We start from the raw sequence: 18,112 nt of genomic DNA on the forward strand, positions 1-18,112 counted from the left end.
CAACCCAACTTTTTGGATATCTCTCTCACTAAGACTCTGTTTGTGTGTCGTGTCAAATTTTGTCTGCACGATTACGGAAAAAAGAGGCGTGAGAGGCGGCGTAGTTACCATCCAATCTTTTTGGTCACTTAAAAATGGCACTAGAACTTTTAATTTCCAGTCAAATGAGCCCTCTTACGATATTTTAGTACCACTTGGTCGATAAACCAAAAATATTTTTAATACACACACGCAAAAACTTACACACACACACAGAAACTTACAAACACACAAAAAAACTTACACGCACACACACACACAAAAACTAAGACACACAAAAAAAAACTTACACAAACACAAAAACATCCACACCCACAAAAACTTACACACACACACAAAAATTTACACAAACACAAAAACTTACATACACATAAGAACTTACACACGCACACAAAAACTTATATACACACAAAAAAAAACTTAAACAAACACACAAAAAAACTTACAAACACATAAAAAATAACACAAACAAAAAAAAATTTACACAAACAAAAAAAACTTACAAAAACAAAAAAAAAGTTTCACATTTGAACGATAGAATTGTATTTTCCATAATTTTCTTATAGGAAACTAGAGTTTATTGTCAAAAACCATACACACACACAGAAACTTACACACACACATAAAAATTTACACACACAGACACACACACAAACACAAACTTATACACACACACACAAACAAAAAAAATAACAAAAACAAAAAAACTTACAAACACATAAACACTTACTCAAACACGCAAAAATTAACACGGACACAAAAAGTTACACACATAAAAAATCTTAAACACGCAAATACACACTAACAAAAACACACACAAAAAAAATTACACACACACAAAAAAAAACTTACACACACATAAAGACTCACACACACACAAAAAAAAATTTACACACACAAAAAAAAACTTACACACACAAAAAAAAACTTAAACACACACACACACAACTTACACATGCACCCACAAAAACTTACACACTAAAAAAAAAAAAACTTCTCTGAGTGTTGAAAACGATTTGACGACATTATTTTAGTTTTTTTTTCTTGTCCCAAACTATTTTTTTATAATGAACCGTTTAGAGACCAATTTGATCAACTTGGAGAAAGTACAAATAGAATAATTACTGTTATTGATATTAGTGCGTAAACTACAAACCGACAAAAATATTCGGAACTTTTTTTTTCTTATAGCCTTGACTTTGAAGACATTGTCGCCCTCCACTATAACTTTGCTAATACATCCTTCTGTCAATCAAGCCATCTCCTCCAAAACCGTTTTCAGTCATTTCTTGTTAAAAAAAAATTTATTTCAACTCACTCACACGGGTTTTTCTACATTTGAACCAGAGAATGGACCTAAGTTTCACATTTGATTGATCAACTTGGATAAGGTTCAAATAGAACCGTTACTGATAAGATATTAGTGCGTAAACTACAAACTTACAAAAATATCCTGAACTTTTTTTTCTTATAGCCTTGACTTTAAAGACTTTGTCGCCCTCCACTATAACTTCGCTAATACATCCTTTTGCCAATCAAGCCATCTCCCCCAAAACACTTTTCAGTTATTTCTTGTTAAATTTTTTTTATTTCAACTCATCCACACGGGTTTTTCTACATTTGAACCAGAGAATGGAACTAAGTTTCACATTTGAACGATAGAATTGTATTTTCCATAATTTTCTTATAGGAAACTAGAGTTTATGGTCAAAAACCCTTATTAGCTCAGATTCTACAGAAATAGTTTATTTTTCGATCCAAACCTGGACTTAAGTTTCACCTATGAACCGACGAATTGTATTTTCCATAATTTTCTTACAAAAATTTACGGTCAAAAATCCTTATTAACTTGTATTTTTCTCTAGCAACTTACTCTCCACTATAACTTTGTTAATACATACTTCTGCCAATCAAACCCACAGCCAAAAGAGACACCCACAGTCCAAATAAACACAAACAGCCGAAAGAGACATACACAGTCCAAAAAGACTCAAAACAGCCCAAAGAGACACATATATCCCAAAGAGACACATACAGATCAAAAAGACTCAAACATCCCGAAAAGACACACAGTCCAACGAGACACACACGGCCTAAAGAGACACACATCTCAAAGAGACCCCCACAGCCCAAAGAGACACATACAGCTCAAAGAGACGCACATGGCCCAATGAGAAGCACAAATCCAACAGATACAAACAAACCCCAACAAGACACAAAAAAAGTCGAAAGATACAAACACACACCAAAAGGATTCAAACTGACCAAAGAGACACACAGTATAAAGGGACTCACACATTAAAAATAGACAAACACATAGCCCGAATAGACACGCAAAGCCCAAAGAGACACACACACAGCCCAAAGATACAAAAAAAACGCCCATACAGACACATACAGGCCAAAAAGATTCAAACACCCCAAAGAGACACACATCACCCAAAGAGACCCTAAGAGACACAAACAGCCAAAAGAAACACACACAGACCAAAATGACTCAAACAGCCCAAGAGACACATACAACTCAAAGAGATGCACACGGCCAAAAGAGACGCACACATCCAACAGAGACACACAAAGCCCAAAACGACACAAACAGCCAAAAGAGATAAACACAGACCAAAAAGATTCAAGCTGTCAAAAAAGACACGCATAGCCTAAAGTGACCCACACAGCCCAAGGAGAGGCACACACAGGATAAAGAGACACACACAGCCCGAAGAGACACACAAAGCCCAAAAAGACACACACAACCAAAATAGAAAAAAAACGGCCATAAAGATACATACAGGCCCAAAGATACACATAGCACAAAGAGACACACATATTCACAAGAGACACAAACAGATAAAAAAGACACAGACAGCCCAAAGAGATACACAACCCAAAGAGACAAACACAGACCTAAAAGACTCAAACAGCCCAAAGAGACACATACAGACCAAAAAGACTCAGACACCCCAAAAAGACACACAGTCCAACGAGACACACACACAGCCTAAAGAGACACACATCACAAAGAGACACCCACAGCCAAAAGAGACACATACAGCTCAAAGAGACGTACACGGCCCAAAGAGATGCACACATCCAAACAGAGAGACACAAAGCCCAAAATGACACAAACAGTCAAAAGAGACAGACACACAGACCATAAAGATTCAAACTGCCCAAGGAGTCACACAGCCTAAAGAGACACACAGCCCAAAGAGACATACACAGGCTAAAGATAAATACACACAGACCGAAAAGACACAAAAAGCCCAAAGACACACACACACAGCCCAAAGAGACAAAAAACGCCCATACAGACACATACATACCAAAAAGATTAAAACACCCTAAATAGACACACATTGCCCAAAGAGACACACATGGACTCTAAGAGACAAAAACAGCCAAAAGAATCACACACAGATCAAAATGAATCAAACAGCCCAAGAGACACATAGAGCTCAAAGAGATGCACACGGCCCAAAGAGACGCACACATCCAACAGAGACACACAAAGCCCAAAACGACACAAAAAAACAAAAGAGACACACACAGACCGAAGAGATTCAAACTGCCCACAGAGACACACAGCCTAAAGAGACACACACAGCCCAAAGAGACACACACACAGGATAAAGAGACACACAAACATCCCGAAGAGACACACAAAGCCAAAAGAGAGACACACACAGCCAAAAGATAAAAAAAACGCCCATACAGACACATACAGACCAAAAGATTCAAACGCCCTAAAGAGACACACATAGCCCAAAGAGACACACATGGCCCCTAAGATACACAGAAAGCCAAAAGAAAGACACACAGACCAAAATGATTCAAACAGCCCAAAGAGACACACATAGCACAAAGAAACACAAACAGCCAAAAGAGACAAACACAGCCCAAAAATACTCAAACAGCCAATATAGACGCAAACATAAAAAAAACACTCAAAATCTACAAAAAGACACACATCTCATATAGACACACATATCCCAAAGAAACACACTCAGCCCAAAGATAGACAAATACCTCCCAGAGACACACACGGATCAAAAATAGACAAACAACCCAAAGTGACACACAAACAAACCAAAAAGGCCCAAACACCCCAAAAAGACATACAACCAAATGGGACACACAGACTCAAAAGACACAAAAACCTCAAAGAGAAACACACATCCCAAAGAGAAACACAACCCAAAGAGACAAACACAGACGTAAAAGACTCAAACAGCCCAAAGAGACACATACAGACCAAAAAGACTCAGACACCCCAAACAGACACACAGTCCAACGAGACACACACAGCCTAAAGAGACACACATCACAAAGAGACACCCACAGCCCAAAGAGACACATACAGCTCAAAGAGACACATACAGCTCAAAGAGACGTACACGGCCCAAGGAGATAAACACATCCAACAGAGAGACACAAAGCCCAAAACGACACAAACAGCCAAAAGAGACACACACAGACCATAAAGATTCAAACTGCCCAAAGAGACACACAGCATAAAGAGACACACACAGGCAAAAGAGACACACACAGGTTAAAGATACATACACACAGTCCTAATATAAACACAACGTCCAAATAGACACACACACATCCAAAATAGACAAAAAACGCCTATACAGACACATACATACCAAAAAGATTCAAACACCCCAAAGAGACACACACTGCCCAAAGAGACACACATAGCCTCTAAGAGAAACAAACAACCAAAAGAAACACACACAGACCTAAATGACTCAAACAGCCCAAGAGACACATACAGCTCAAAGAGAGGCACACGGCCCAAAGAGACGCATACGTCCAAAAGAGACAAACAAACCCCAAAACAACACAAAAAGCCAAAAGAGACACACACAGACCAAAAAGATACAAACTGTCCAAATATACACACAGCATACCGATAGACAGACAGACCAAGAGACATACACACAGGATAAATAGACACACACAGCCCTAACATACACACAACGCCCAAAGAGACACATACACAGCCCAAAGAGAAACAAAACGCCCAGACAGACACATACAGACAAAAAGATTCAAACGCCCCTAAGAGACACACACGGCCCCTAAGAGACACAAACATCCAAAAGAAAGACACACAGATCAAAATGACACAAACAGCCCAAAGAGACACACATAGCCCAAAGAAACACAAACACCCCAAAGAGACACAAACACCACAAAGAGACAAACACAGACAAAAAAGACTCAAACAGCCCACAGAAACATAAACAGATCTAAAGAACTCAAACAACCCAAAGAGACACACAGCCCAAAGAGACACACACATCCCAAAGAAACACAAACAGCCCAAGGAGACATAAACATCCCAAACAGATAAACACAGTTTTCTTGCCATCTACATCTCTCTTAGTATCAACTTCTTTGTATAGCATAACGTTAAACTATTTTAAATTGAGAACACTGTTCAAGCTCCACTTGCGTTTTATACAGAACATGTCGGAGAGGTAGAGCTATCCATTATTAAAATTCTTTTCTTGCCATCTACATCTCTCTTAGTATCAACTTTCTAGTATACTATAACATTAGACTCTATTTTAAACTGACAACACTGTTCAAACGCCATTGAGGTTACCTTAATTGCTAATCACTTCAACCCTTTTTCTCTATCGTCATGTACATGCTCTGGAAAGGTACCTAGGAACATAAGGCAATTCAGTGACCAGAGGAGAATCATCGCTCGTAACTGCTAATCACTTTAACCCTATTTCTCCATCGTCAAATGCTCTACATGCTTTGGAAAGGTATACGTCATTATCTTTAGAATAAATAAACTATACCTTTTAAATAATTTCTCCAAAAATATTTTATTCAGAGATTTCACGTTAAAAAGTTATCCAATCACTAATTACCCCTTTTTTTGATCTTGCCTCCTATCAATTCTGAGTTTCCGGCTAGAATTAGACAAAGCCCGTCTTAATCACCAATTTGGTAACCCTTTCGCAATAACAAAAGACTTAGCAGTGATTACATCTCATTATCGGCGACAATTCAATCAGATCAGAGTTGTGCAAATGGAATATCTTTTTCGCAAATTGAGTTAGCTTCTATGTCATAGACAAAATATTTGAATTCCTTTTATTCAAATCACCTATCAAGTTATCAAAAAATATTTGAACTAGAAGTTATAGGCAATACCTGTTTAGAAAAAATCCACGTAAATTATGTTAAAAAAACTTGTCCTTCATAACATGTTATGCAAAAAATGAGTGTCACATTAGAAAACCCGTTTGATAGGGTAAGTAGTGTTCATAGTAATAGGTGACCGACCCTGACAAGCCAATGTACCGGTTAAAGTACACGCATATCCATAAGCTTCTATAGAATAACATTGAAATTGCTATACCTCCGCGCAAATCCAGAAAGCCATGTGAGGGAGCTCTGAATCTCTTTGAAAAGGTGAAGAGCTTCTATAGAATAACGTTGAAATTGCTATGGCAGTACGCAAGTAACATAGAAATTGCTAGGGCAGTACGCAAATAGCATAATCCTATGGCAGTACGCAAATAACATAGAAATTCCTATACCTGCAAGCAAAGAGCATGGTCCTATACCTGCAAGCAAATTGCATGGTCCTATACCTGCAAGCAAATAGCATGGTCCTATACCTGCAAGCAAAGAGCATGGTCCTATACCTGCAAGCAAATAGTATGGTCCTATACCTGCAAGCAAATAGCATGGAAATTCCTATACCTGCAAGCAAATTCCATATGTACTTACTACTCATGGAAAGATCTTCCCACGTAACACCTGAACACCCCCATCTACCAGAAGAAATCCCCCCTGAAAACTTCTGTTTCAAACAGTTCATAGTAATGAACTGTAAGTAAGGAGTGACCCGGCACAATAGTAACCGAAACTCTAAAAAAAAAATTTTGATACCAGTAGACACATCAATAGAATCGGATTTTTATGCTGATTTCAAATATATTAGTTTCATCAAGCTTAGTCTTACCCATCATTAGTAACGAGCCCAAAAATATTTGCCTTATTTTCGAAAAAAGAGCGAAAAACCCCGTAAAAGTGGTAGAATCTTAATAAAAATCAAACTATCATATTCAGCGTAATGGAAAACCCAACTGGAGATGTTTCAGGCTTCTATATGCAAAAATGTAGAATTTTGTACTTTTTGCCAGAAGAAAGATCACGGATGTGTGTTTATTTTTTTGTTTTTTCTAGGGGTAATCGTATCGATCTAGTAGTCGTAGAATTTTGTGAGAAGGCTCATTCGAGCAAAATTAAAAGTTCTAGTGCCCTTTTTAAGTGACCAAAAAATTGGAGGGCAACTTGGCCCCCTCTCACGCTCATTTTTTCCCGAAGGCTATCTCAAAATCAAAATTTCGAGATAGCCATCTTGTTCAACATAGTCGAAAATCTAATAAATAAGTCTTTGAGGATGATTTAATCCCCCATAGTTCCAGGGGAAAGGGCTTCAAATTGTGAACTTTGCACATTGTTTACATATAGTATTGGTTATGGGTACAAACATTAGTACAAATGAGCATAGGTACAAACGAGCATTTAAGGGAGATCAGTTTATTTTCTGCTTAAGGGTGCTAACATTTTGTCAACTGGCTTCCAGTGTCTACCATAATTTATTTCAGAGGAGTTCTGAAATTGTTGATTGTGAATCTTTTTCTAATACTACTTTAGCTTACTTCACAACCAACGTCTAATTATCACCATGTTTGGTACTTAAGCGTTTGAACGGAATTTTAACATAGTAACATTAAAAAGCGAACTAAATAGAGCTCAAATTTCCAGGCACTGATTTTGTGATATCTGTATATTGATAAATCGGATTTTTTTTTCTCAAATTCTCACATGTATCGTATCAAAAATAATTTCAACCCAAATTGGGAATAACTTGCTATTGAAGCATAGGTTTTAGATAACCAATCAATGTAAACTTACTAAGAAGTTTTTTTTTTACAAAACATCCCTAGGTTTTGTAAAAAAAATAAAGTTTTTTTTTTTTTAAGTGAGTTTTTTAGTACTTAAAAAAAACCTTCTTATTGTTCTAATTAAACGAACATAGTGTTCCAGGAGTCGTTCTTAAAGGATTGGGACAGAACTCAAACTTTATCGTAAACAGCCAGGTATTGAGAAGGAGCAACCCCCCTTATATACGTAATAATTCCTGTTCATTTTAAGTTTTAATGCTGCTCTTTGCTTTCAGTTGAAAAAAAAAAATGTTTTTTATATAGTTTCTGATCGTTTTTTAATTAATGCCAGGAAATCTGGCTACTTCTCCACTGAAAAACCCCTTCTCCCCAAGGATTCATTCTCTAGACAATCCTGGTGAAAATTTACCTCGGAAAATTACCCTTAACATCTCCACGTGTAAAATCTAGTCGGCAAAGAGAAAGCAACACATAAGAAGAATTTCGTATTAGTAATACTAATACTAATTAGAATTACTAATTTCGAATTAGTAATTCTGACAAATTCTCCCAGTTCAAAATTTCCCCTTAAAAATTCACCCCCTGGAAACTTCCCTCCTCATGGAAAAATATCCCACTGGAAAATACCGCCAGCAGAAAATCTAGCCCCCCCCTCCCCTCGAAAAGTGTATGCATACCTCCCAATAACAAATATTATGTGTAAGCAATAGGCAAATTTTGTAACTTAAAGACCTTTTTCCAGGGCTGTGGGAGGGTCATGATATCCCCAAACGTATAGTGATTCAGCCTTTCAGCTATGTTGAACAAAATGGCTATCTCAAAATTTTAATAGAACGATTTTGAGAAAAAAGGGGCATGGGAGGGGGCTTAGTTGTCCTCTAATTTTTTGGTTAACTTAAAAAGGGCACTAGAACTTTTAATTTCAGCTTGAATGAACTCTCTTACGATGTTCTAGGACCACTGGGTCGGTATGATCACCCTTCGGGAAAAGAAACAACAAACAAATGAACAAGCATCCGTGATATTTCTTCTGGCAGAGAATACATAATTTAACATTTTTCCAGATAGGCGCTTGAAACTTCTACTGTAGGGTAATCTGATAAGCTGAATCTGATGCTGTGGTTTCCATTAAGATTTAATCACTTTTAGGGGGCATTTTCCCCTTTCTTGAAAAATCAGGCAATTTTTCTCAGGCTCGTAACCTTCGATGGGTAAGATTAAAATTGTTGAAACTTATATATTGGAAATAGGCATAAAACTCCAATTCTTTTGATACATCTATTAGTATAAAATATGTTCTTTTTTTTAGAGTTTCAGTTACTATGGAGGTGGTTCACTCCTTGCTTACAGTTCGTTACCACAAACTGTTTGACTATGCTTATTTTCTTTCGGCAGTACTTCCTGGTATACTAATCAAAACTCAATACGGTTTGTACGTAAATTTACACTGGCACACAAATACCTTGGGCATCCAGAATATAATATCTTGCTTCCTTAAAGATAAATCGCTAATTTACTGAAAACATAATGAAAAAACACCAACATATAGAACATATAAAAAGAGGAGTTTGACAGGTACTTGTTTGATATACGCCCTATCTAAAGATCTTCTAATATGTTTCTCTGACAATCAATCCTAATGAGATACTACCAAATTAAGATAAAAATATAATACTTTAGAAACAAATTTGGACTATATATTTGCACATTAGGGGGGGGGGGGGAGCAGGGGTGCATCCAGGATTTTTATAGGGGGGTGTAAAATAGATTAATCCGACAAAAAAGTTTTTTAGGGGGATGGGCCAAATAGGTTGATCCGATAAACTTGCGTTAGGAGCAAGTTTAGTTAACGCAAACTTGAGTTAATTAAGTAAATTACACTACTTTTGCCTACGCTAGGGGGGCACCCCCCTCGCACTCCCCTCTGGATTCATCACTGGTAAAGTAAAGTATAGTAGGTAGTGAAGTATAAAAGTAGGTAGTAAAGTAAAGTATATATAAAGTAAAGTAAAGTAGGTAGTAAAAGTAAAGTAAACCGGTAGTAAAGTATAGCGGGTCTGCATTTCCAATGTTTTAGGTACAATTATTCTTCATATTATGTAATAAGCATTGTTTTCTAACTTCACACTGTCCAAATACTTTACCCTCCCCCTCCCCCTAATGTGCAAATATGTAGCCCACCTTGTATTTTTTCCATCTATTCTGTCACTTTTCTTTGTCTTGCCTCACGATAAGCTGAAAGAAACTAACGAAAAAAAAAATATTCTATAGTGCGTTAGTGAAAGAACAACTTCAGCGGTAAGGCGTATATCATACAAGTACCGTTAGTCATTCTTTATTAAAAATTTAAACTCAGGTTTCTGGTTATGATGAATATTGTAAAAAAAATACTTTACTCACAATATGTAAGAGCAAGCATCCAAATGCATGCTATGGCAATTTTTGCCCTTTTCATTGTTGACACAAACTTTAGAGGATAACAGATGGCATACCACCGATCCAGTGCAATGCAGGTTAATGTCGATATTGATACTACTACTGAGACAGTCTGTAAATTAAAATGATAATCATAAAAACAATACTGATTTATCATTCACTTATATCAGAAAAATAAATTGTGGAGTTGGCGTACAACATAGAAGAAAAAAGTGACAAAAGACACTGAACGCAAAACAGTCACAGAACAGAATTTCGATAGCACTTGGTGACGTTGTGGAGGGGGGGGGATCACTTTCTAGTTTTGATTGCCACCCCTGAATTTTTTTAAATTAGCTTGTTTCGGTATTTTTTTGAAAAAGAAAATCAAATCCCCTCCCCTCATTGATTTGCACACTACTTCTTTTCCTTCATGAAAAAAAAGAAAAATTCTTGCTCCCACCCTAAAGTTCTGTGAATTGCAGCCCCTGATATGCTGTTTCACACAAACTTTTTAGAGACCAAGCAACTCCTTTTCTGCCTTTTCTGCTTTTTAGAGACCAAGCAACTCCTTTTCTGCCTTTTCTGCTTTTTAGAGACCAAGCAACTCCTTTTCTGCCTGTTCTGCTTTTTAGAGACCAAGCAAAATTTTCTACTATTGTCGATTCTGATACCAAAGACAAAGAGGAAATTTACAAAAAATGGAAATGTGAACATCGAATATTCTTGAGATCTTTTTTTCCTAAGAATAGGGTAAGCCTGGAAAGGTAAATAAAGATATCAACAGAAGAGGCTGAGAGTTCAAGAGGGATGAGTAAGTACTACATTATTAAAGTAAACATATTGACAATAGTCACCAAAAAGGCCGGATAAAAGGGCAATTGGAGTGATTGGGTCCAATCAGTCCTCATGTTTGTAAGGGCCCCACGCTGCGATCGAAATAAGCCCTATTTTTTTTAATTTAAATTTTCTTAATAATTTCTATAATGCTTTTCCTGGAGAGAGATCATTCTTCTAGGCTAAAACTAATAAAAAACTGTTTCATATCAACGATGAATCACGAATAGATTAAATAGTTCAGCAGTTATGCCGATTGAAAGTGAAGACGCAAGGAAATTAAATTTTCAGACAGTTTGAGAAGAAGTTCCTGAACAAAAACCTAGAAATATATAAATTCATGTATTCGTATTAGGTGATATAAATCTATATTCAATAAATACTTTTTATTTTGTAAACGAGAAGCATTTGTTATTTATTTGATTTTATGCCTGTATCTATGTTTAATTTTTTTTTCTCAAAAACGGCTCCATAGTTTTGGGGCAAAATTTGCATCTTGGTATTTTGTGACCTGAAAAAATTATCTAGACAGGTCATTAGTTTGAGAAAACACCTTAAGTGCGGTGCGGAAAAGAGAAAGGCAAAACGAAACTGATGAACAAATAATTGTGCTGTTAGAAGACAAGCGAAAGCGAAAATCAGAACAAGTCCAAAATAAAAGTGAATAAGAAAGAAGACGAATAAGAAAGAATAAGAAACTTCGACGCAAGTGTTAATTTTAAGTCATTGGGATCTTTCAACTTTGTAGGTAAATACTGTGGTGTCCTCTATCTTCCGACAGAAAAAGTAGCCAACAATGATGCTTTATTTGGACGTTGCTGCTTACTTGGTCGAATTGCATAGCCACCTCCAAAATTCCAAGTGAATTGGTTTTGTTTGTTATAGGACGTCACTTGCTGTCTAAGAAGCTCCACAAACAAATGCGATACTTGAACTTATGTTTTGCTTTAGCTTCATTCAACGCAAGCGATGATCAAACCATCAATAGTCGTGATGATTTCAGCTTCAAAGTAGCTTATCACGAAATCAATCTGGCACCACATCCATCACAGACTTCTGAACCTCTGAATGTTATTTTTTAGACCCAAAGGTAATTTTTTACCCGGATGAAGCTATTAGACCCTGAGAACGCCCTGCACATCCTATGAACTATCGGATCACTCATAATCTAATGGATCTTTTGGAAGAAATATTGCAAGATACAAACAACTATGCCAAAGGTTACATAAAAATACGGAGTCAAGGATGATGTAAATGAACTTGCTGCTTTACTGGGGCAACAGCTTCGGATACAAGACTAGTGACAATAAGAATCAATATGTAGAAACCTGCCATTTAGCCACTACCGGGACCGGCAGTGATGTCACTGTTCTTTCGATGTTGTATATATATATATATATATATATATATATATATATATATATATATATATATATATATATATATATATATATATATATATATATATATATATATATATATATATATATATATATATATATATATATATATATATATATATATATATATATATATATATATATATATATATATATATATATATATATATATATATATATATATATATATATATATATATATATATATATATATATATACCCCTATATATATACTATATACACTGAATTTTACGGAAATATTTAATACGTAGAAAGACACGCACAAAAAAATTCCAATCACGTCCCGCACCTAGTTAATACGGCCCTGGTCACCAAAGCCACATAGTAAATTGATTTTCGCAGTAAAAAAAAAAAAAGAAGAAAAAAGTCGAGTAAAGAATAAACAAAACTTCGACCATAAAAAAAGAATCGAAAACAAAACGACTCTTTAACATAAGCATTGAACGCCCAAGAAAAAAACTTGAAAGCTTTTTAATATTTGTCGACAAGAGATGAAACTATCCGTAATATTAACGAGGCTGTATTTTTTTATTTGTGAGCTGGATTTTTTTCTTGTTTTAAACTGATATAAACAATAAAATTTATCATTTAGAAATGTTTCTTAATAGAAATTCAATTTCATAAGAGAAAAGAATATTGTGTCTAAATTTGTTAGAATACCATACATTTGTTAAAAGGGTGTATGGAAGGTATTAGGTCACACTATGCCCGCTAAAAATATTATGTGTAGACCTGGTTATCGGCTGCCGTTTTCTTATCTTGGGGGGGGGGGGGAAATCCTGAAGACAGAGGGTAAATGTTTCGAATTTTTTTTCATTCAATCTCATATTCTTTTCAATTGTTCCTATATTTTCCACAAAAGCCATCGAAATATGGGCACATGATATTGTTACAAGAAAGTGCTCAGTTGTATTTGGGACCGATTTCATGGCTTTGCCTAATATTCACAATTAATTCAAACAGACTGCATGTTAGGTGCGGCAATGACTTTAAATGATAATAGTCTATTTTTATTCTTCACATGTATGCTTGTAATTTAGAAGGCCTTTTATATTTATCAGATGTATATACCACCGTGAATATCCGATATTGGTAAATGTCGACATTCACCGGTGAATATCCGAAATGCCTTTTTTTCTTCTTGGTTTAAGTCACGTTACTAGTCAACTTTTTCAGTGTTATGCAAGGTTTGATGTTGACAGGCTAGGTTAGCTTTTTAACCCATTTTGAGATTTACAACCTAAATTAACCTAACCTAGCCTTAGCTTTTACCCTCAAAGCTTGCATAAAACTGGAAAGGCTGTTTCACAAAGTTAATTGAAATCAAGCAGAGAAAAAGGAATTGCGGAAATTCACCGGTGAATATCGACATTAACCAGATTTCAGATATTCACAGTAACATATAAATTAGCCGAACATCGTTTTTGACGTTTTAAAAGGTTAGCATATGGATAATTATCGGGCATCAGTTTGACACTATTAAGTTAAAATTTTCGGGGAGTTTTGAGAAAAGATCAAGTGGATTTCAAATTTTGATTTGGAAAAGGGGACAGACTTAAATCAAAACAAACTATTTGTACCCAGGTCATTGAAAAACAATGTTTACCATATATTGGATACAACTTCTGGGATCGTGAGACTTTCTGGTACCTTTGGAGAAAGAAACGATGCCATTGTCACAAAAGGCTTACATGCACAAGACGTATTTGCACTATAAACTCCTATAAAATCAAAAATCTATGCAAAGTTATGTAGCAATGTAAATCAAGAGGCTTTATATGTTGCAAGGCTATTTAGAATGTATTAACAACAGATTGGGGGGGGGGGGTTGATACTTTCAGAAATTGTTAAGAGGAAACTATCAATGAGAATGTGCCAATGCTTGGAGGCGAGGGTATAGGTAATTCAAATGAGTCCATTTACATCCAGATGGTCACAATACGATATCTGTAATATATCAGGAACGTCTCAGATGATGGAGTTGAAACTTTCAGATAGTTAAGGAGTAAAATTGGGGAGGGGCAAGGAGGATTCCAACTATGTGTTGAGAAATCCACTAAATATGTTTCGTCTCCTTTCAGTAGAAGGGCCTTATTGAGTCCGAACCCCACACCAAATATGGGCATAGACTCCGAACCCCACCCCAAATATGGGCATAGAGTCATTAGGGAGAACACGTGGTTAATGGGGTCAATGACCTAAATTTCCAAAGGTCGATGTTGTTGTTGCTTCCGAGGCAATTGTCAAGGTCAATGTTGTTGTTGTTGTTGTAAGTGCACGCTCTCAGCGAATGTCAAACACCTGTGCTGTCGACCTCAATTCACCCATCGTGAATCAATAATTCCCCTTAGAAACAACAAATTAATTTCCCCTTTCTTGACAGATCAATCAACCAATGACATCATCTGTCAGACTCTAAAAATTTTCGCATAGAAACGATTCTCCAGGAATAGATCCAAGTCATTAATGTCTTTGCCTCGGAAACAACTCTTTTGGTCGAACTCCAAAGGATATTAATAGCCAAAGGCCATGGAAACAATTCTCCAAGAAACATCTTAGCGATGAATTGTTTTAGCGCGGGAATCAGGTTTCTTATTAATTTGAAATGCATTAGCGCAGAGATGCCAAAAACAAAATGAACACGCTGAATTACGTTTAGGGATTATTTGGGCGAAACTGTTTTAGACAGGTTATGGAACTATTTCGGCGAAACAGTTAGAGACATTTTAAAAGATGATTTTTGAAGAGATTTTAGAAGAGAATTTAATGGTGAAACTCTGTGGTCGTTATAATACACAAGTTTCATTTGAACATTGTTGTGAGGTCCTCTAACCCAACCCCAAAGGGTTCCAATCCTCCTACCCCAACCCCGAAGGAAGCCCACGGTCCTCAAAGGCCCCCCAAGCTCCCAAAGAGCCACCGGTGCCCCCAAAGGCCCACCTAGACCCCCAAAGGCCATCCCCGGGCCCCCCAAAGGCCCATCGAGCTCCCAAAGGACCAACGGGGTCCCAAAGGCCCGCCACCGGTCCCCAAATGTCCCCCAGGCCCCCAACTGTCCCCCGGACCCCCAAAGGCCCTCCCTGTGACCCCAAAGGCCCTCCCTGTGCCCCCAAAGTCCCTCCCCCGGCCCCCAAAGGTCCCCCGGACCAGAGAAGCGCCGCCGGGATGCGCCGATGGGCCAGGAAAGCGCCGCAGGATGTGCTGTAGGGGTGCGCCAGGGGTCAGGAAAGCACCGCAGGGGAGGCACCACCGGGAGGCACCTCAGGAAAGTGCCGCTGGATGCGCCACAGGGATGCGCTGCAAAAAAAAAGTAAACTAAAAAGTAAAAATTTCGAAATGTTATCCCCCAAACGCCCTCCTCAGACCCCCAAAGGCCCTCCCCTGGTCCTCAAAGGTCCCCCGGGCTCCCAAAGGGCCAACTGGCCCCCAAGGGTCCCCCGGACCCCAAAGGTCCACTGGGCCCCCAAAAGACCACCCAATCCTCAAGGGCCCCGGATCCCCAAACGCCCTCCCTGGGCCCCAAAGGCCCTCCCCCGGTCCCCAAAGGTCCACTGGGCCCCCAAAAGACCACCCAATCCTCAAGGGCCCCGGATCCCCAAACGCCCTCCCTGGGCCCCAAAGGCCCTCCCCCCGTCCCCATACAGGCACACAACAACATACACACACTCAAAAACTTACACACACACACAAAAACTTACACACACACACAAAAACTTACACACACACACACTAACACTTACACACACACTCGAAAAATTACACACACACACACAAAAACTTACACACACACACAAACACAAAAAAAATGACACAAGCACACAAAAACTTAAATGCACACAAAATATTACATGAAAACAAAAAATTACACACACACACACACAAAACTTACACACACACACACACACACGCACACAAACAAAAAAACGCCCACAATCACACACACACAAAAACTTAAACACACACAAAAACTAACACACACACACAAAAACTTACACACACACACAAAAACTTACACACACACACACACAAAAACTTACACACACACGCTAAAACTCACACACACACACAAAAAATTACACAAACACACACACACACACAAAGTTACACATGCACACGAAAACTTACATGCACACACAAACTTATATACACAAACACAATCAAAAAACTTACACACACAAAAACTTACACACACACACACACACACACAAACTTACACACACACACACACAAACTTACATCCACACACAAAAGCTTAGACACACAAAAACTTACACACACACACACAAAAACTTAGACCCACACGCAAAAAATTACATGCAAACAAAAGATAACATTCACAAAAAAAATCAAACACAAAAATAAAAAAAATAACACACAAAAAATATTACACACACACACAAAAACTTACACACACACACATTAAAAATTAAACACATACGTCAAAACTTACACACACACACGCACACAAAGACACACACACACACACAAAACTTACACACACACACACACACACACAAAAACTTAAACAACAACACCACCAAAAAAATGAACATGAAAACTTAACTTCACACCAAAAAATACACACACACACACACACAAAACTTACACACACACACACACGAAAACTCACAGACACACAACAACAATGACACACACACTAAAACTTACACACACACACACACACACACACAAAAACTTAAACAAGAAAACAAAAAAAACTGACACACACACGCACAAAAACTAGCACACACACACACACACACACAAAACTAAAACACACACACACCAAAAAACACACACACACTCCAAAACATACACACACACAAAAACTTACACAAACACACACACACACACACAAAAAAACTAACACAAGAACACAAAAAAACACACACACACACGCACAAAAACTAACACACACACACACACACACAAAACTGACACACACACACACGAAAACTTACACACACACGAAAAAACTTACACACACACAAAAACTTACACACACACAAACACACAAAAACTTACACATGCACAAGAAAACTTACATGCACACAAAAACTTACATGCACACAAAAACTTACACACACACACAAACACACAAAACTGAAACACACAAACACACTAAAACTCACACACACACGCCAAAACTTACACACACACAAAAAAAATCACACACACACACAAACACACACACACACACAAAAACTTACACACACACACACACACAAAACTGACATGCAAACACACTAAATATTACACACACACGCAAAAAATTAAACAAACAAAAACTTACACACACACACACACACACACATACACGAACAAACAAACACACACACACATAAAAACTTACACAGACACAAACAAAAACAAACACACAAACACACACAAAATTACACACACACACAAACAAAAAACTTACACCCACACACAAAAGCTTAGACACACAAAAAC

General features: G+C 37.3%; 1 protein-coding gene across 1 annotated transcript in view; it reads right to left on the reverse strand.

The window, feature by feature from the left end:
- The window catches only part of LOC148945889 (orexin receptor type 2-like), a 463,622-nt gene that overhangs the window by 321,502 nt on the left and 124,008 nt on the right, over window positions 1-18,112 (reverse strand). Inside the window, exon 3 of the mRNA XM_089097767.1 lies at window positions 10,386-10,533. Coding sequence (XP_088953893.1) covers window positions 10,386-10,533 — 148 coding nt within the window. The remainder of the gene's footprint in view (window positions 1-10,385; window positions 10,534-18,112) is intronic.

The sequence above is a fragment of the Artemia sp. Qi Xiang Cuo genome, chromosome 12 (assembly GCF_049724085.1).
Source record: "Artemia sp. Qi Xiang Cuo chromosome 12, ASM4972408v1, whole genome shotgun sequence".
Classification (NCBI taxonomy): Eukaryota; Metazoa; Arthropoda; class Branchiopoda; order Anostraca; family Artemiidae; genus Artemia; species Artemia sp. Qi Xiang Cuo.